General features: G+C 54.7%; 1 protein-coding gene across 1 annotated transcript in view; it reads left to right on the plus strand.

Moving 5' to 3' along the window:
• Positions 1-456: 456 nt before the first annotated feature.
• Positions 457-20,639, plus strand: part of RGS3 (regulator of G protein signaling 3) — a 55,125-nt gene continuing 34,942 nt past the window's right edge. Inside the window, exons 1-9 of the mRNA XM_082295401.1 lie at positions 457-556; positions 2,844-2,925; positions 3,598-3,703; positions 3,969-4,302; positions 4,702-4,741; positions 7,913-8,100; positions 9,895-9,978; positions 14,947-15,058; positions 19,641-19,681. Coding sequence (XP_082151527.1) covers positions 503-556; positions 2,844-2,925; positions 3,598-3,703; positions 3,969-4,302; positions 4,702-4,741; positions 7,913-8,100; positions 9,895-9,978; positions 14,947-15,058; positions 19,641-19,681 — 1,041 coding nt within the window. The 5' untranslated portion in view covers positions 457-502. The remainder of the gene's footprint in view (positions 557-2,843; positions 2,926-3,597; positions 3,704-3,968; positions 4,303-4,701; positions 4,742-7,912; positions 8,101-9,894; positions 9,979-14,946; positions 15,059-19,640; positions 19,682-20,639) is intronic.

Raw genomic sequence — 20,639 nt, forward strand, 5'->3', positions numbered from 1 at the left:
TTCTTTTTTTTTTTTTGCTTCCATAAACCCAAACCTCCGATTTTTTTATGAGCTTGGAGTCATGTCTTTCATGGAGCGAGGCTCTCACAGCCGGTGCCTGTGAAACGCTGCTCAAACATCCTCCGAGTGTTTGTGAGAACGTCGCAATAACAAAGTGCTCCGTGCGCCTGAAGAATGCCACGGGAACAAAAGCCACATCAACAGAGCGGGGACTAGGGAATACTAAAGAGTTGACAGGAATTTTAATATAAAACTCTCTCCCTTCCTCGTCAGTGAGGGTTTTCAGGAAGCCTCTGGCTTATCGTAAAGCGGCATACAGCGCTCGCAGGGGCCGGGGAGGTGAAAGGTGGCTTCCTGCCATTCTTCTCGGGAGCTGGGTTCCCATGGGCGGTCATGCCAGTTTGACTGGGGCTCCTTCCACGCTCGTGCGCTGCGACGAGTTCGGGATCACGGCGGCTCCGGGGAGCTGCGGGGTTTTCATGGGCTCGCGGCGATTCCAGCCATGAACCGCTTCAATGGACTCTGCAAGGTGTGCTCGGAGCGGAGGTACAGGCAGGTCTGTATCCCCCCTGCCATAAATCCCCGTGCCAGCGTGTGGCTGTGAGCCTTGGATAGATTTCGGAGTGTCTGGGAGGTCTCTTGCCGTGGCTGGGCTCTGTGGCTGTTGGTGGTGAGGCATCGACTTGATACCATTATAATTTGTAAACTGTAGTGAGAACATGAGGAAAGCATCTTCACATGGGTGCCTGTGGCTGGTCTCTGCCTGTTGCTGCAGTGGAGAAATGGGCAGAGAGGGGTGCTTTTTAAATAGATATCAATTATTCAAATATATAAATATATTTGAATATAAAGTTCATATTTACTGTGCAACTTGCAGGCAGCATGCTGACGGTAACAGCATTAAGCTGCAAGGTGTTGTCTTAATTTCCCCCTTATTAGAGAAGAAGCAGGCACAGCAGGCTGCTACTGCCTCTTTTAAAATTATTTAAAATTATTTTAAATTACTTTAAGTTTTTAAATGATTTTAGTGGTTTTGGGAGCCAACAGCACTTGTTTCCTGAGGAGTAGCTTGTGCTGGTTCCAGTTCTCCCAGTGTGTGATGCCAGGTGCTGCTTTTCCATGGGCAGGTTCCAGTCTCCTGCAAAGAAATATTTCCTTTATCAAAGAAATATTTCCTTTTTCAAAGAAATATTCCCTCCATGGTCTGGATTGGGACTCCCAGCTCAGGGTCAGCCTCTCCCTGTGCTCATCTTTTGGGTTATTCCAAAGCTGCTGTGGGGAACAGCAAATATTGGGAATTACAAAAGCAGCAGAATTCCAAACCTGACGGCCCCCTTCTTGCCAGGGCTGTGGTGACCATCTCGTGCAGGAAAGCTGCTCTGCCTCGGCTGAATAACAACTGACTCTGGTTTGTCTCTGAGACCTCCTCAAGTCTTTATTTTGAAAATTTCCTCTGCATTTTTTGGCAAAGTTTGGGTACAGCAAACCTCCCCACCCACCTCCCAGCTCAAGCTCACAGTTCTTTAGTGCTGTGCACAGCAGCAAAAATGGGCAAAAAATGGGCAAAAAATGGGCCATCACTGCCTGGGATGGCCGTGGTGGTGGGGGGTGAGGAGCATCAGCAGGGAGAATCTGCTCTTCAGGTGGGGGACAAGCCAGCCAGCTCAGGGAGGAGTGGGAGATCAGGCACAGGGGAAACCTTGGGCTGGGAAGTGCCCATGGAGTCTCCATGGTGGGAGAGACGCTGGGCTGGCTCCTGAGGTGCCAGTGGTTGGTATTGGAGGTGGAATCATAGGATATGGAATATCCTGAGCTGGAAGGGACCACGGAGTCCAGCTCTGGGTTGGACCAAGCTGCAAGGTTCATTCATGCAGAGCCACCTCTTTGAGAATCCAGGGAACTCCAGAGAGAAAAATACTCAGTGTAGTGGGACTGGATCTGTGTTTTGATCCTGCCAGGGAAGCCAGTTTCTCTTTTGAAGCCTGATTTTATGCTGAGCAATCACACAGGGACAAGGTGCAGGGAAATGAAATCTCGCTGCCTTTGCCCTCCCATGGTAAAGGAGTGAGGAACCAGATCTCCTCCTTGGCAACTTCTGCTGAATTCCTCCTCTTCCTTCTGCCTGTTTGTTCTCCAAATAATACAGGTCAGACGTTGGATTTTTAATTTTCTTTTCTCTGTCAGTAAAACAGGCATCTTGACTAATGTCTTGGGGGCTAATCAGGTATTTACAGGATCTGTCACACTGAGCTGCTGCTGGAAGCCAACATCAAAAAATAAGCATCATTTTATTAATAAGCTCAATGCTCCTCGAATCAGGTGGAAAATGAGCCCAAATCAACCCAGCATCCATCCTCTCCAAACTCAGTGAGGGAAAACACGCTCAGCCCAGGGAAGGGGGTGATACACACAGATGTCTGGAGGACGGGAGCGTGCCGAGCTCGCAGCTCCCTCCGGAGCAGGGGAGTGCTGCTATTTCTGTATTCTCTAACAGGAAATGAAATGTTTAAGTGACTTGCTTAGCGAAGTCAGTGTCAGAGCCAGACTGCCAGGTTTTCCTTTCCAATGGCCTTTCCTTACACTTGGAAGAGCTGGGAGCAGAGTGTGTGCTAAACAAACGCTCCTTTTGTGGCTTTCCAGAGATCCTTGGCTTGATCTGGCACTGCCTTTTTGCACCCTTTCCACCCGTTATCTGTGGGGGTCACAGTGACAGCCCTTCCCCATCTCTAAATGCCGTGTGCCAGCATTTCCAGAGGCTGTGGGGCAGGGTGGGAATGCGGGGGGATCATCACACACCGTGGCTGCTTTCCCACCTAACAGGCAGCTCCGGTGTCTCCCCGCAGATCACGATCCCTCGAGGCACTGATGGCTTTGGCTTCACAATCTGCTGCGACTCCCCAGTCCGTGTGCAGGCAGTGGACTCTGGTAAGAGACTGGATCCTTTTCATCCCCCTTGATTTGAATGAACTATTGCTCCTGTTTTGCTTCCCAGAGCTGGTTGTGATTCTGGAGCTCCCATGCCTTGCAGGACTCTGGGTACCTCCAAGGAACTTCATTTGATGAATTCTCCGTTGCCTCTAACGGGGTCACAGGCCACTGAATTAGCACTGTGTCACTATTTTGGCAGTGTTTTGCGGTAATTTGCAGGGATTTTGTTCCCTTCCCTCTCCAGCCTGAGACTGTCTGTCTGGTTGAGTGAGCTTCGGAAATCATTTGGGGGGGATGCAGGTCAGAGGGGAGCAGGATTGTGGGAATCCTCAGTTCCCTGAGTAGATCCTCCTGCTGTGGACCTGTGGGATGGACTGGTGTCCCCATTGTGCCCTGATGCTCCCCACTGCACCCCAGGAAACACGAGAAGTTCGTGCAGTAGCTCTGAGGGAGCACTGATGGCTCCACCCTGGTGCTCTGTGTGTGTGAATGGGGAAGCTCCAGGTTGGCTGACCCCTCTTCGTTTTCAGGTGTGGGTGTCAGATGGGATTTGGGGGAGGGAATAGTGCAAGCTGTGGAGCTCTCTGGGCATCTCCAAGCTCCAGGGCTTCTCCTCCCCCTCCCACTCAGCCTCCTGCCTGGCAGGTGACTGGCATTTGTCCCTCGCAGGTGGCCCAGCAGAGAAGGCAGGTCTGCAGCAACTCGACACGGTGCTGCAGCTGAACGAGCAGCCTGTGGAGCACTGGAAATGTGTGGAGCTGGCACACGAAATCCGGTGAGGGTTCCCCCAAAACCCCAGGGCAGGGAGAGGAGGTTTGAGGGAGCCCAGGGCAGGGCGGTGGGGCCACTGAGTGACTGTGGGAAGGGGAAGGCTCTGAGGGCTTCAGGACACTGGGAAAGGGTTCCCTGGAGGAGAAGGAAGGATGCAGGAGCTGGGGAGCATGGGAGAGGGGCAGAGGCTTTGGAGGGAGGAAGGGCTGCGGGGCTCATGCCTGGACACGGGCGCTCCACCCCTGATTTCCCCATCCCATCTCTCCCAGGAACTGTCCCACGGAGATCATCCTGCTGGTGTGGAGGCTGGTGCCTCAGGTGAAGCCGGCCCACGAGGGCATGACCCGCAGATCCTCCTGCAAATCCACCTACGACCTGCAGTCCCCTCCCAACAAGCGGGAGAAGAACGGCCCCGCGCAGGCGGAGCAGCGCCGCAGCTGCCACATCCTCTACGATGGCACCGAGGGGCTGGGGCTGCACACCTGGGACAGGTACACGGAGCTGGGCAAGCGGGGCCAGAACACCCTGCCGGCCCTGTCCCGGGTGCCCTCGGCTGCAGACCAGAACTACATCATCCTAGCTCCGCTGAACCCCGGCAGCCAGGTAGGGCTCAGGGGCTGCACTTGGCTCAGGGATCTGTGCTGCAGCCTCTCCTGGCCCCTGCTTCAGCCTTATCCAGCACCATCTCTAAATATTTGTGAGAGCGGTGCCAAGTTTACAAGCCACACCTCTGTCCCTCGGTGGAACTTTCACAGTTTTGCTAAAATATTTCCCTGCTGCCTCCCCTCAGGGCTTGCCCTGGGGATATGGGGAGGATGTGGGGAGCGTTCCCACTGCACACACCACACTGAAAGTCATGGCTCTCATTTTCTGCTGCAAAAATGGTTTTTCTCCTCTCTGAAGTGCTTTGGCTTGGCTGGGTTTGGCATGTTAAGATTTGTAGTTGTTGTCACTGCACCTGAGGGCTGCTGCAGGTGACCTTGTCCCCTCTGTCCCCTACAGCTGCTGAGGCCCGTGTATCAAGAGGACAGCACTACTGTGGGTAAGTTGTCCCTGTGCTGGGAATGCTGCTCAGAGCACCCAGCTCTAAGCTGGTCTTCCTGGCACCCTCAAATCCTTGTCCTGAGCCCTGCAAAGTGCTCATGTTTTGAGGGCACCAGCAGCAACCTGGGGCTCTTTGTGGGATCATCTTCCCACCGTGGCTCAAACCTAAAAGCAGAGGTGGAACTGGGTGAGCCTCATGTGAGAAGGTCTGTGGGAGCTCACAGAGGGCTGCTGGGGACTTTCCATCAGGGGCAGGGTGAGAACATGAAGCGTGAAAGCTCTGAGCATCATAGCTCCCCACGTGTCGTGGGCCTGTCCGTGATGTGTTTCCCTTCCCATCCATGGGGCCGTGCTGGGAGAGCTGATCCCCTGCTCTGAGGTTCCCTTCAGTGCTACAGCAGTGAGGGTGGCTGTGGCTCAGATCAGGGCCAGCAGAAGTTCACGTGGTTTTGCCAGATTTGGGGGATATTCAAGCCCTGGGCTGCTGCAAAGTCTCTGGCAGTCTCTGGGCCAGCTCTCCCCAAAAAACCTTTGAAACATAAACTCATAAACCATACCTGTGACAGGTGTGCTGGGTTTTCCTGGAGCTCCCTGGGGATGGTTGGACCTGTGGGAGGAGTGGGCTGAGGTGGGCTGGGCACTGCAGGAATCCAGGTCCATGTGGAAATACTCCTTGTCTGCTCATGGGTTTGGGAGTTTTGGGAGGCTGTGCTTGCACCCTGGCCTGTCTGGATGGCCTTAGCATGAGCTGTGTGTCCCCAGGAGAGCTGAGCTCTTGTAGGAGTGTGTATCCCCCAGCATTCCCTCTCTGCTGAGGGTACAGCTGGAAAACTTGGTGCTGTCTCTGAGGTGGGGCAGTGTCCATGGAAAGCAAAGTGTGGGGCTGGCAGAGCCATGGGGGGAGTGCTGGGGAGCAGGAGGGAGCAGTGTGGGTGCCAGACCCCCGTGCCTTGGGTGCTCCCTGCCCTGCAGCTCTGCAGCCAGGAGAGTTTTCCACTCTCAGCTGCAGGGGATGTTTTGTTCCATGGATAATTGCAGCCCTTTCCTGCTGTTTGTGGATCCTGTGAAAAGATGAGCTGGGCCATGGGGACTTGTCCTTACAGTGGGGTGGGATTTGAAAGGCTTGGGATTCTTCCCATAACAAATTTTGGGTTTTTCTGGATTTGTTTTTAATTATGTAATGTTAAGTTCAGAGGGAGGAAGGTATTGGTTAACATGAGCAGGGATGAAGTGTGGCAGCACAGAGCTGCCCACCCAGTGACAGGAGCTGACATTTGGGTGTGTTTCTGTGCCTGGACTTGTGCAGGTGATTATTTCCTCTGATAAAACGAGGTGATTCAGGGATAAGAGCAAAAGCAAATCCTGAACAGCCCAGACAGATCTTATCTGCCCTGTGCTGAGCGGTCTCTTGTGCCCCGATGTTATCTGGCAGTGCAACCATGAAAAAGGGAAAAGGGAAAATGTCAGGATTAATGCACTTAGAGGTGGAAACAACCTGTTAGGTCACGAGGGTCCCCCCCAGCAAAGGCAGCTGCTACAGCAGCCGTAAACAGCAGGGCTGGCTTCCCAGCCCAGCGCTGGCTGGCTCTGCTGCCTTTATCTGGGAGTAAATGTGCTATTTCCTAATACTTAATGGAATATGTAATGCTAGGCAGGTTTGTGTGTTTGCTTTGGACGAGACCTTATCTGCCCCAGGCCGTGGTCAGGAGGGTTTGGGCTCATTCCTGCCTGGGAAGGTTCTGGGCATCCGTTACAGCGCGAGGGTGAAAAGCTGCTGTGGTGGGAGCAGGAGCTCCGGGGGGGCTGCAGGGAGGGAAGGAGGGGGATGCTGGGGGTCCCCAGGGAGCTGCAGGAGGGATGCTCATTCCTTTTCCTGAACATCCCTGTGGGGGAGAAGGAGAACGCTCCAGCTCCTCACCTGGATATGTTCAATCCCAGGGGAGAGCTCTGCCTGCAGCCCCGAGCTGGCTCAGTTCATCCGCTACAGGAGGAGGGCGGAAGGAAATATTTTGATTGTTCAGTGGGGTTTCTTTTGAAGAAGACGTGAATTTTTGGTTAGAGAGCCATTCAGCTCCTGTTGGAGCTGTTGCCTGTGAGTTTTAGGGCAGAGTACAGGTTGCTGGTGTCCAGCAGGATGTGGTCTGGGCTCTGCTGAGCAGCTGAGGTGGGAGTGTGCAGCTTCCTGTAATCCCTGCTTTGAGTGAGGATAATGCTCTGCAGGGAAGAGGGACAGACTGAAACCCAGTGAGGCTGCTCGGACCTTTTCCAGCCCCAGAATGTAATGCTGAAAAGCAGAGGATGATGTGGTGCCAGCCTCATGAACAGTGAGGTCATCCTTTATAAATACCCCCAATGTCCGAATAGCTACCGCTGGCAGCAGCAGGGATTCCAGCCACAAATGTGTTTATAACTTCTGCCTCTTTCTCTGACACCTCCAATCTCAGTATCTCCTGAAAACTGGGATTAACCCACTGCCCTTTGTCATGACATTCCTGCACTTTGCTAACTTCCATGCCTGGAATCCAGAGCAGGCAGCACTTGTGTGGATAAAAATGTCCAAGTCCCTCTCCAGCTCTCCTGGAGCCCCTTTAGGCCCTGCCAGGGGCTCTGAGGTCTCCCTGGAGCCTTCTCCTCTCCAGGTGAACACTCCCAGCTCTCCCAACCTGGCTCCAGAGGGGTTCCAGCCCTCAGAGCATCTCTGTGGCCTCCTCTGGACCTGCTCCATGTCCTTCCCGTGCTGGGACACAGCTCTACAGGTGCAGACACACAAGGGCAGATCAGAGGGCAGAGCACCTGGTGGGATGTGCTGGCCTGAAGCAGAGCTTGCTGTGGCCTCCCTGGGGCTCTTTTTGTCCCTTCCCAGCCGTGTCTGTGCTGCTGGTGCCACCCACTGAGGTCCTTGGGTCACCGAGCGAGCAGCTCTGGAGCAAAACCAACCAGGGACAACTTGTTTCCCATTAGAAGAAAATTGAATCAGTGCTGTTATTCCATGAATCCCTGGGACTCCTGGATAGCTGAGAAATGCCTGTCCCTGCAGCTCTTGGCTCCAGTGGTTCCCCAGGATTTCCATTCCCTCCTCCAGCCTGGGAGAGCAGGACCGAGCTGGAGTGGGCAGAGCTGGAGCTCTCTCCTCATCCTGTGTTTCCTTTTGCCTCCTCTGTCCATCCAGGGAATGCCTGTAAAGGGAAATCCCACACGGGCGCTGGGAGGAAATCCAGGCTGATGAAGACTGTGCAGACCATGAAGAGCTACGGGAACTACCAGAACTGCACCATAGTGAGGCCCCACATCCCCCACTCCTACGGCACCTACGTGACCCTGGCTCCCAAAGTGCTGGTGTTCCCCATCTTCGTGCAGGTCAGTGCAGCTGGGAGGGGGCTGGGATGTGCTCAGTGCCCAGGCTGGGGCCAGGCAGCCATGCAGGGATCTCTTTCCCAGCAGTATCTCCCATGAATTCATGGATCCCTGTCACCCTCAGCTCTCCTCTGGAGCTGGCTGTACTTGACACAGTGCTGGGGGCTGTCTCAAAGGGAATTGTGTCCTGCCCAAGCAATTCTCTGTTGGATTTTTGTCTCCTTTTCAGCTTTCAAATCTGGCCCTTGGTGCTTGCTTGAGTTAGGAGAAGGTGTCCCAGCTTTTGGGCTTCAGAGCCAGCTTTGGAATTGCAGATCAGTGTGGTTCTTCTTGAGGTTCTTTGTGCAGTCGGTGTGCAAACAAAGGGGTTTTAGTTTAGCAGGTGGTCACACTAAAATCTGGGCACCCTGTGCCAGGGCCTGCCCACCCTCCCAGGGAACAATTCCTGCCCAATCTCCCATCCAGCCCTGCCCTCTGGCAGTGGGAAGCCATTCCCTATGTCCTGTTCCTCCATCCCTTGTCCCCAGTCCCTCTCCAGCTCTCCTGGAGCCCCTTTAGGCCCTGCGAGGGGCTCTGAGCTCTCCCTGGAGCCTTCTCCTCTCCAGGTGAACACCCCCAGCTCTCCCAGCCTGGTTCCAGAGCAGGGGACAAGGACCCAGAGCAGTAATGGCTTGACAGGGAATGTTCTGCCTCCACAATTCCATGTTTTAAGAAAACAGCCCTGAATTTGGTGGTAGTAGCTCTAACTCCCTCTGTGTCCTTCATTTTGTCCTTCATATGGCCAGAACCCCACAAAATCTCATCCTCTCCATATGTTTTAGTACATTGCTGATGAATCTCTTCCTTTCTGAGCCTGTGGAGAACCCTTGGTCCTCCCCTGCCAGTGGCAGTGTCACTGGTGTCACTGGCAGCTCAGACTGGTGACTTCCTCTGGGCTGAAACCATGGTCCTTGTTCCCTGTGGCTCCAGCCTGAGCCATGGGCTGCCTGGGGCCAGTGTGGGCTGGGCTGGAGCCGGGGGCAGGTGTTTGGTCACCTCCCTCCTCCCTGATGGCACCTGAGTGGGTGACCACTCACCTTGTGCCCACCTGCCTGGGCTCTGCATGGGCGGCCTTTGGGAGGAACACAGCTGGTACTTTCTGCCTCCTTACTCCCAAAACTCATCTTGGATTGTGCCTGGGACTCTGCCACTTCAGGAGCTGGTTTTTCTCTTTGCACTGTCTCATCTGCAGGGCCCTGTGCAGGTCCCCTCTTGTTCCCACTGTGCTGCTCCCGAGGGTGGTCCCAGGCTGGAGGTGCAGGGTTTGTTCTGGCCTCAGGACACCTGAGCCTGTCCCATTCTCCAGCACTGACTGGGGAGCTGGGTGTGGCACGGGAAGGGACAGGAATTCTTAAAAGTTGCAGTAGGAGTGATCCAAACCATCGGCTACAAATATTGGTGGCTGAGGGACGCGGGGACCTGACGTGCCAGCGCTGTGGTTGTGCTTCCTGCTGACAAACACCCGTAACCCCCCCGTGCAGAGCAGCCCCTGAGCAGAGGCAAGGGCTGGCTGTCTTTCCACAGCTGGGCTGACGTAGGTGTGAGTGCAAGGCTTTGTTTTCTGCTCTCACTGGACTGCAGATTTTGTGTCCCTCTGAGCACAGTGAGGGGTGGCTTCTCCCCGGGTGAGTTACAGCTCAAAGTGAAGACATAGTGGGTTTGGTGGGTGGAAAGTTTATCTCACAAACCACGCTGCCACTGGAAGGTTTGACTGTTTCTTTTGTTTTCTTTTTTTTTTTTTGTTCTGTCCAAATGCAGCCCCTGGATCTTTGCAACCCAGCCCGGACTCTGCTGCTGTCGGAGGAGCTGCTCCTTCACGAGAGCAGGAACAGGACTACACAGGTAAAACTCTTCCTTGTTGTCTGAGCTCTCCAAATCTGCTCTTCTGCTGTCTTATACAGAGGATAGAATTATAGAATCACCATGGTTTGGGTTGGGAGGGACCTTAAAGCTCATCCAGTGCCACCCCTGCCATGGGCAGGGACACCTCCCACTGTGCCAGGCTGCTCCAAGCCCCAATGTCCAGCCTGGCCTTGGGCACTGCCAGGGATCCAGGGGCAGCCCCAGCTGCTCTGGGCACCCTGTGCCAGGGCCTGCCCACCCTCCCAGGGAACAATTCCTTCCCAATCTCCCATCCAGCCCTGCCCTCTGGCAGTGGGAAGCCATTCCCTGTGTCCTGTCACTCCATACTCTTTTCCTTGTCTCCAGCTCTCCTGGAGCCCCTTTAGGCCCTGGAGGGGACTTTGTGAAGGGACTGGAAGGGACACCTCATTACATTGAGAAGGGAAATGTTTTGTTGTGCAGTAATGATATTGATGTGATCCTTGGAAAGACTTGTAGTCAGTGTATTGTGGGATAAACTAAAGATCAAAGTTCTCCTGTGCTAGAAATCAGCTGTTGTTCCTGTTTCCTTTGGGCTCACAGAGAGGAAACTGTGGGTGGCAAACACACATCAGTGGCAGCCCAGCAGACTCAGGAGGAGGGGGTTTAAGGATATTTTGTGCCAGGTTAGAGAAGCATAGAATGACAGAATGGTTCGGACACCTCTGGAGGCCACCCAGTCCCACCTCCCTGCTCAGGCAGGATTCCCTGGAGCAGTCACTGCCCCAGGATTGTGTCCACATGGCTTTGCAGCATCTCTAGGGAAGGAGAATCCACAACCTAGAACTAGAACTAGACAGAGAACTTGCTACAGGTGTCCTCAGAATTTCAGTTCCTGAAACAGCTCACATGTCCTGTCCAAATTCCTCTCGTTCTTCTTACTTCAGCTTTTCTGCCATGTTGTTGGAAAGCTCCTAGAAGTCTGGGGGCTTTGGCACCCTGAGGATGTGACAACTTTACAGAGTTTGGATGCGTTGATCACATTTGCTGCTGGCTCCACTTGCATCCAACTGCAAAGTCTGCAAAGTCTGCAAAGCCTTGGAATTTGGGAGAGAGGCAGAGCCCACTCATGCACTGCTCTCCAGGGCTGTTTCCTTTGGGGCAGTTTCAGAGGATTTCACCACTGCACAGAGTAATTTGGGGCTGAATTCAGCTGGAGTGAGCAGTGGGTCATCTTCACAGATCTCTAAAGGAAGTTCTATTTCACTTGTTCCGGTTTCTGGGTGGCCAACAGTAGAAGCCCAGGGCCACTTCCCATCACTGGCCAGTACAAACCAGTACAGGGTTGTGCTAAGTGACTTATCTCTCTTTCTGGTTTTCATGGTGTAATTCATCCCTTGCTTTGACTTGAATTACTTGAGGTATTTTTCTGCCAAAAAGTACATGAAAACAAATCAAAATACATGAAAAACTCCATGATTGATTAGAGGAAAATGTCTCAGGGAAAGGACTCTGCTTATGATGCTTCTGGGATGAGCGTGGAGCTGAGAGAGGATTTCCCAGTTGGAGCTGGTGCCAGGAAAGGGCAGGATGCTGGCCAGGAATGTGAGACAGCGTTTGGGAATGCTGGTGCCCTGGGGCTGTGGTGTCTGGGTGAGCTGGCACAGGGCAGGGCAGGAGGGGCTGAGTCAGTGGGGTGAGAACAGAGCTGTGGGGAAGGGAAACACCCCGCGGTGCTGAGCCCGTGCTGGCAGTGACAGTGGAGGCAGCAACACCAGGATGTCACCCGTGGCCCTTGGGAAGGGCTCTGAGTGTGTGGCACAGCCATGGAAGGCTTTGTGGAGCTTCAAGGAAGCCATGCAGGTCTCTCTGGAATGCCAGGCTCCTGTTCTCCAGCCGAGCAGGGCTGTCTGCTGTGATCCTGCTGGGCTGTTAGGGGAGAGAACCTCTGGAGCCAGCAAGACCTAACCAGCCTGGACACACCAGAGCTGCCCCTGGTGCAGGAGGGCTCCCACTCCTCTCTTTGCTGGACTTGAGTTCTTTCCCTCTCCAGCCTCCTCTGATGCTTGGACAGAGCCTGTCTTGTGTCCAGTCAGTCCCTTTTTCCTTGCTCCGTGTGGTTTTCCATTTTCCCACTGCTCTTCCCACCCAGCCCCTCTCAAGCTGGGCTCTGTGGTTTGCAGGACCAAGTGGCTTGAGAGAGGAGGGCCCAGGTGAATTTGCTGGAGCTGGAGGTCCTGCTCCTTTCTTTCCCAGCCCTGCAGAATCATTTCCCTGTGGCCGTTCCCACATCAGGCACTGCATCCTTGTCCCTGAGCAAACTCTCCCATCTCCTGAAGGAGTCAACCTATCTCTCTGGAGGCTTGCCAGGGTCTGTCCTTTCCCTGACCTTACCTCTGGGGCAATCCTTATTCAGGCTTTAATCACATCCTGTCTAGACTTTGCTGCAATTCCCGCTTTTATGGTCTCCTGAAATCCCTCCAGCCCATGGAGTGCCAGAGGAGCCAGCGGGCAATGGCACACGAGGTGTCCAGCGTGGGCTTTGGCCTTGTCCATCCATCTCCAATGGACCTGGAGGCCTCCCAAAGCCCTGAGGTGTCTGCCCAGTGTGGACCACACTCGTCCTCTTCTCATCCCTCCATTCTGCCACCCTGGCAGGTCAGGATGGGCCTCCCTGGAGTCCTGAAACCTCATGGATGGGCATGGCCAGGTTTGTTCTCTTCTCCATAGAGCAGGAGGCCTTCCTCTCTCTCTCTCTCTCTCTCTCTCTCTCTCTCTCTCTCTCTTCCTAAGTGCTGCACTCCAAATTCCCAGCACTGCTGGCCTGGAGAGGTTGCCAGCAGCCTGCTGTGGTGAGTGACTGAGTTTGGCCAACACAGTGGCTTGACCCAAAATCTACTCCTTGGCACAGGTGTTTCAAACTCGCTTTCAGCTTTTTTTAGACACTTCAATCATGTAATTCTATTTCCAGGATTCCCTATTGAAACCTGCATGGTGTTGAAGTGATTTTCCTGCTGATCCCAGTCTTTTTCCTGCCCTTTAAACTTCCGCAGGTAGCAGGTCTTCAGTTTCTTTCCTCCCTTTCCATGTGACCATTTGCTGATCATGCTTTTATCTCCTTCACTTTGGGTTGCTATTCCCCAAATCCCTTCAGCATCTCTTCTTTGGGGTTGAGGGAGCTGAGGTGGCACCAGACACATCCCAGAAAAGCCACCTTTTGGCACAAGGTGGGCATGGGATGAAGGTTATAGTGCAGTTTGTACCTGGTTATTCCTTGTATTACCAACAAGATCAGAAGGAATGAAGAGGGTGGATGTGGGCGCTGGGCCAGCAGAGTGTTGAGAGCAGAGGAAGGGATTTTCCAAATAACACAGAGAAGACAGCCCCTCCCTGGTTTCATTGTCAGCTAAAGCTCCACCAGCAGCTTTGTACTTACTGAGAATCCCACAAAAAAGAACTTGCACTGCGAGGAGAAATCTTGTGGCAAGGGCTTGGTTTTGAATTTGGAGCCAGGTGCTGCTGCCCTGATGTGAGGCTCCCCAGCATGTGATAACTGTTACCCAGCCTGTCCTCCTCAGGATGTGTCCATCAGCCCCTGGGCAGGGACACAAACTGTGCTGGCAGTGGGGACTCGGTCCCTGTGGGGGCAGAGGCACCTCTTGGTGCTCTCTCCCACCCCTCTGGGACTCTGGGTGTCTCCTTTTGCTCCTTTTAGCGTTGCTAAAAGGCCACAAACCCTTCCTTGCTGTGGCTCAGTGTTGCAAAGCTTTCCCTTTGCTGTGGGAGGTTTTGGGGGGTACCTCAAGGGCCTCACACTGAGCAAGTGAGGCCCCCACTGTGCCACTGTGCCAGGCACTGTGCCACTGCCACATCGCAGCTGTCCCTGGCATCTCTGGTGACCAGGGACAGAGGGAATGCCTGGAGCTCTGTCAGGAAGGGTCAGGCTGGAGAGCAGGGAAAGGAGATCAGGGAAAAGTTCTTCCTCCAGAGGGTGCTGGGCACTGCCCAGGCTCCCCAGGGAATGGGCACGGCCCCGAGGCTGCCAGAGCTCCAGGAGCGTTTGGACAGCGCTGCCAGGGATGCCCAGGGTGGGGCTGTTGGGGGGTCTGTGCAGGGCCAGGAGCTGGAATCGATGGTCCTGGTGGGTCCCTTCCAGCTCAGGATATTCTATTATTCCATGATTCTGTGATCTTTGAGGTTTTTTGTGTGCCCCAGCTCCTGGAGGGCAGGACAGGCTCACACCTCAGCTGCGGCACCAAGCTACTCGTCCCTGGCAGGCTTCTGGGTCCAGGATCTCCAGTGCAGTGGAGAAGCTCATTCTTATATTAAAGGTCTCATTAATCTGAACTGATTGGACTGGGGACCTCGGGCAAGACTTTCCCCCCCCGGTCTGGAGTAGCTCAAAGCCCCTGGGACTCTTGAGGCACTGCTTGAGCCCAGCTCTGGGCAGACACTTGGGCTGCTGTTTCCCTTCCACCCCTGCTGTGGTTTGAGGTGTCGGGTTTGTTCCCTGCAGCTGCTCTTGTGGGTCCTGCTCTTGTAAAAACCACATTTTACTTTCTCACTGAGAAAAATGAGAAGCTCCTCCGTGAGGGTGCTCAGGGTGATCGGATTTGCTTTCAGGCTGCAACTTCTGCAGTGTGCTGGGATTAGTCGGCAACTTACTCCCTCCTCCTGCTCTGATTTGTAACCCCTGGAAGTGGGAAGTGACAGGAGGGAGCAGAGGGTGTGTTTGTGTGGCGTGGAACTGTTGGGCAGGTTTATCCCTCCTGTCGCAGGACTCCACAAGCCCCAGGAAGCGGCTGCCAGGTGAGGGGAGCCTCGTCCGAAGCTTGCTGGGTGCAGCAGCAGCAATCAGCCCCTGGGAAGGGCTCTCTGGGCTCCCTGTTGTGGCTGCTGCCTCTCCCCAGGGCAGAGGACATTCCCAGGACACTCTCAGTGCCAAGAGATTAATTCCTTACAGCTTCTCTGCTGCTCCTGTGCCTCCAGGTGACTCTCTTTGTCTACTCTGACCTGCTGCTCTTCACCAAGGAGGATGAGCCCGGGCGCTGCAACGTGTTGAGGAACCCTCTGTACCTGCAGAGTGTCAAGCTCCAGGAAGGTGAGTGTCTGCAGCAGCAGTTGGAGGCATTTTGGGGCTTTTGTGGCTGCTAGCTGCCAAGGTTTGTGGCCAGCAGCAGGAGAGTATCCCGTTGTCCTGCTGCTTCCAGTGCCATCCAACCGGTGCTTCCAGGTCATCCTTCCCTGCTATCCCTGCGTTAACCAGGCCCTGGGAGCTCCATCTCCTGGGACACCTCAGGAGCTCTCAGGCCCTTTCCAGGCCTTTTTGGGTGCATGTCCCAGGATTTGGGCTGCTGTTCCCTGGGGTCTGTTCCCCTGGCTGGTGTCATGCTGTGACAGTAGGGACTGGCCGAGGCTGGGAAAGGGAACCAAAGGCTTGAGGTTTCCCCCGTGGTGCCTCGAGGGAGTTCAGAGATTGGCTCCAAGGGTGGCTGGCCAAGCTCTGATGACCTTTACTTGGCTGCTTTGCTTTGCTGCTTCTCTCTTCAGCCACCCACGGTTTCCCTGCTGCTTGCATCCTTCCCCCTGCTCACCCCTCTGGGGAGCAAAGAGCAAACCCTCAGAGCAGGGCTGGGGACCTTGCCCTCCCTCTCCACCTTGGCTGACACCTTTTGTGCCCGGCTGAGGGCTCAGAGAGGGCTCCTAGGGCAGGGGATGACTGGAAATGGGTTATTTCAGGTTGAAATGCTGAGGCTGTACAAAAGACTCCCTTTAGCTCCTCGGGGTCAAAAGAGGAACGAGGGAATTGCTCTACCACGTCCTATTTGCTATGGTGGAACCCTGTCTTGGCCCTGGGCCCAGTTTCACCTTGTTCCTTGTGTGGTGTGGTTGCTTTTGGGGCATGGGCTTGATTTATGCACAGTTACCTGACTGTGCCACAGCCCCTCCTCCAGCCCAGGCAGCTGCGCTGGGACCCCATGGGGAAAATCGGGATGAGACAGAAGGAAAAACTTTCCTGGCATGAGGTTGGTCAGATATTGAGCTGTCCAGAGAGGTTGTGGGATCTCCATCCCTGAAAGCATTCAGGCCTCAATGGGCGGGCACAGCCCTGATGCTGGGTGCTTTGGGCAGGGGATTGGACTCCAGAGCCCGCCAGAGAGGCCTCTTCACATTCAAATTACTCTGGAACTGCTGACTTTATACAGTCCTGTGGCCCTGACCAAAAGGAATGAATCCAGTTCTGGGCTGCTTCTCCAAAAGGATCATTTTCTGGATGAATTTTGCTGCTTCCCGTGACTTCTCCAGCTGAGCCACGAGCTTTGTGGATGGACTGTGTCTCTCCATGTGCCCCACGTTCTGAGCCTCAGTGCTGGACACCACAGGCTGCCTGTCAGCTGTTATTTCCCATTTCCAGCAACGTTTCTGCTTCCAGATGAATTCCCTGACCTATTTGGTGGGAGCAGAAACACAAGTGAGGGAGATGGGGCACGACAGCCACGAGCCATTGAGAAAAGCCATTGAAGCCTCCCTGGGCTTTGTCGAGTGTGTTCTCAACACTGCTTATTTCTAAGAAAGGGACAAAAGAAATTGTTCCTTGTTCAAGTGCCCCTGGCTGCTCCCAAAGGCTGGGGAATAGCTCTGCTCGTGTTCACCTGCTTGGAGAAATCAGCTCCCCTGGTGCTGCTGCTGGCTCTGCACCCCGAGGTCTGTTTGCAGCTCGGCACAGGACTGTGCCTCCTCACCTCAGGCATGGTGGGTTTCTGAGCAGTTTTCTGCCACTTATATCCTTGTTGCCGTAATAACTTGGCTGGATCACATCTGGAATAGCTTCCCAAGGCCCTCCAAAAGGGATGGAGTCCCTACAGCGCCGATCCACCCCCCGTACACTGACAGTCCAGCACAGCTGGTGCCCGGGCAGCTCAAACCCTCCTGCTTCGGGCAGGGCTCCTTCACAGGCGGGTGGAGAGAGCGAGGAGATGTCTGTCCCTTTTGGCAGGGCTTTGCTGCCGCTCTCCTGAATGACTGAATGGCACATGAATAGGAACAGGCGTGTGGCTGCCTCCAACAATTGAGACATCTCCGGTGCGCTCAGGACCATTGTGCTGTTTCCTGTTCCTGCCGCTCGCTGCTCTGTGCGAAAGCAAATCAGTCTGATCTGCCTCACAATGCTCTGTCTTCCTGCTTTACAAGCCCGGCACGGCTGATGAGCACCACGCCAGCCCAGGTTCCCAGTGACACAGGGCTGGCTTCCTCACCAGACACTGTGGGAATTTCCACGCGCCGGGATCCTGGCTCCCCCCTGGGTGGGTGAGCTCATCTTTGGGACAGAGAGAAGCATTCCTTTATCCCCACGCTGGAACCCCATCCCCAGCTGGGATCCTGCAAATGAGGGCTTCTCATGTGCTGCTCCCTGGCCTTGACCCCCCCAACCTGCAGTGTCAGGCAGCTCCAAGGGAGTCAAGGGCCGAGAGTGGGATTTGTGGGCCTTCTGTCCTTCCTTGGGATGCTGGGGAGCACCCAGGGCTTGCACCCTGCCACATTCCCCCAGGGACGTGTGCTGCAGTGGGACAAGCTTGTCCCCTCCTGGCAGCCAGGTTTGGATATGCTCAGCAGCCTCCCTCCCTTCCCACACATCCAGGGCTGCTGGACGCAGTCCCAGCCTCGCTGAGCAGATCTGAGGCTCTGGGGGGTAAGGGTGCCTGCCCTCACCAGGGCATTGCCACAGCCTTTGGGCCGTGCAAAGGAGCAGGACCAGCTTCCCCTTTCCCCATCTTTTTGACCCAACACCAAGCATGCAGCCCCTAGATCCTGTGGGCAGTGGGTGCTTTCCGTGGGCTGCACAGGGCAGTGGCAGAGCAGGGCGGTGCTGGGAGTGCTGCTGTGCTGGGTGAGGCAGTGTGGGTGTGCAGGATGGGGCTCAGCTGCAGAGGGGACATGTCCCCACAGAGATCCCACTGTGCTTCGTGCCCAGCCTGGCACAGGGACAGTTCACGTTCCTCTGGAAGCCAAGCCAGTCCCCACCACAGCACATCAGGAAGAGAAGGAAATATCTCCGAGTGAGTTTTTTCCTCCTGCTTATTTCCTTTCAGCTTTTCCCCAAGTTTGGCTGAGAGAATGTGCTGTGCTGTTGTCACGAGAGATGTGAGGAGCAGAGCTGCTCTGCCCCTCATCCCACGCATCTGCCACCTCTTCAGTGCCAGGTTGTGCCTCTCCCATGTTTTTCCTGGGCTCTGGGGCACATGAGGCTCTGCTGTTCCACCCTGATCCTCCAGAGACTTGAAAAAGTGGAATGAATCCTGGCAAACCTGGTTTGTGGTAAAATCTGCACCCAGGTCTGCCCTCCCTGGCTCTGCCATCGCCTTCCAGCCTCCCCTGTGCCTCACCAGGGATGGGCCCTGGCTCCAGCCCAGCTGCTGGCATGGGCAGCCAGTTTATTGCTAAAGTTGTCCCTAAAGGCTGGCAGAAAATGGGATTTAAGCCATTCCTTAGCTCAGACAGGCTCCCTGCTTTGTATGTCCTTCAGGCACTGAGTTGCTGGGCCTTGCGTAGCAGCGAGTCTTGGAGGGACAGGGAACAGGAGCTGCTGGCTCTGGAGGTCCCTGGTGCCAGGATTCACAGCTCAGTGGAGAGGAATTTGGAAGGGAACTTAATTCTGATGGGTTTGGAGCTTGTCAGCGTCTCTTTATTGTCACTGTTACTGCAGAAGGAATCCACGGAGGCCCAAGAGGAGCGGGGTCAATAGACATCCAGCAAAGGGCTCCAGGCCATTTCTTCATGGGTTTCACACTGCCCAGGGAGTGACTCAAGAGGCAGCTGAGTCCCTCAGTGGGTCCCAGCTCTTACCTTGACATTTGGGCTGCTGCCTGCAGCGGAAGAATTGTTTTCCTCCAGGGAACAGGGTGTTTCCAGCCCTGTGCAGAGCCTGCTCCCATCGAGCAGCTCAGGCTGCTGAAATGAAGCAGAGCTTGTGCTGACACCACTTCCAGTGGGATCTGCAGCCATGCCCAGGCTGCAGTCCTGAGCTCCTGGCACAGATAATGGCATTAGGAGCGTTTGGGAAGCAGCAGGAGCCAAAGGCCTGTGAAGGAGCCAGCCAGCTCCTGGAGATGGGGTGTCCTGCTCTGGAGAAGGGACGGTCCCGCTCCAGAGCCGAGGTGACCCTGTCCTGGGGCAGCTCTGTGTCCTCCTGTGAGGCTGGTGTGTGTTCAGAGCTGGCTTCCCTCGGGGCTGGGAATGACGTGTAGGAACAGGAGCTTCCCTGTCAGTCCTCCTGGGAGCAAAGTGCCCACAGGGATAAGATGGGAGAGGCCCATCCCTGATTCCCAGGATGGCTGTGTGGGTGCTGCAGGACCTGTGCAGCGCCTGGGAAGCTCCCACAGGCTGCAGGTGTCAAGGCAGGTTGGGCAGCAGAGCCTGCACGTGGCCTGTGAATGAAACAAACACTTTTCCAAAGGAGAAGCCCACGGGAGAATCCCTGACAGGGCAGTGAGGCCCTGCAGGATCCCGCCTGTGCCCGGCCCCGGCAGATGCCACATACATCACCCAGGTCACAGCCTGGTACTGGGGGGGGCAACAACAAACACTCATTCAGTGCTGTCTCTTGGCCAGTTCCTCTGCCAGTGGCTCCACTTGCAGAAATGCAGCTGCAGCTTCACTCTGATCCTGGTTTTTCTTCTCTGCAGGTTCCGAAGATCGGAAGTTCTGCATCCTTTACCTGGCAGAGGTGAGTGGTGCTGTTTTCCACTTTAACTTTCCAGTGGCAGCTGGACAGGTACTGACAGTTCTGATCCTTTCTGCTGGGGCAAGGAGCACTGAAAGAACTGATTTTAACTTCCCTTTAAATGAATTTGCCAGAAGCCTGGAAAAGAAATGTAATGGCTGTAGAATACATGAGTAAGAAGCTGCTGAAAGGAGCTGTGAACAGGGAGTTTGGGCAGCACTAGGACAGGTCTTTTCCCCTTCCCCCTGTGGATCTTCCTTGAAGCATCTCACTTTTGTTTTCTCTTGGGATTCTTTCCCCTGGGGGCAGATTTCTTTGCCAAATGTTTTGTCGTTATTTAGGCACCTTGCTCTTCTTGTCTTCAAACATCCAGGTTTGGAGCCCTCAAATAAAATAAGGAAGCCCAGTCTAAAAGACAGAATCATAGCTCGAAACCCCTATGTGCCTGAGCGCTTTAAGCAGATTTGGGGTCACCCAGGCAGTGGCACAGTCCCTCTTGTCAAGTCAAGGACTCTGCAGAATTGGTTCCCGCTGGACCTCCCCAATCATTGAAGGCTGCAGGTTTTTTTTCCTTTTCCAGTGGCTTTACTGTGTTCCTGCTTTCAAGGCCTTGTATTTTCCGAGGTGGGAAGGTGGGTCTGGGAAAGCTCCCCAGGGCACAGAGGAGAAAGACAAACATTGCTCAGCAGCACTGTGGAATAATGAACCATTGTGAGAGTTGGGTGCAAAGGCTCAGCATGGAAATTGTTCACCTTGAGTGGCTGGAGCTGGGCCAGGGCACGACTCACTGCAGAATCCTCGACTCCTCTCTTGTTCCTTCCCTCCTGTTCCTTCCTTGTCTCCTGTGTTTCTGCCCGGGGTGGCTGGGCAGGAGCTGAGCCTCTCCTGAGGTGTGCTCGGTTCGTGTCCCAAGGCAATGTCACCCCAGGCTGGTGACAGCTGATCCTGGGCTGTGACTCAG

The sequence above is a fragment of the Coloeus monedula genome, assembly GCF_965178545.1.
Source record: "Coloeus monedula genome assembly, chromosome: 21".
Taxonomy (NCBI): Eukaryota; Metazoa; Chordata; class Aves; order Passeriformes; family Corvidae; genus Coloeus; species Coloeus monedula.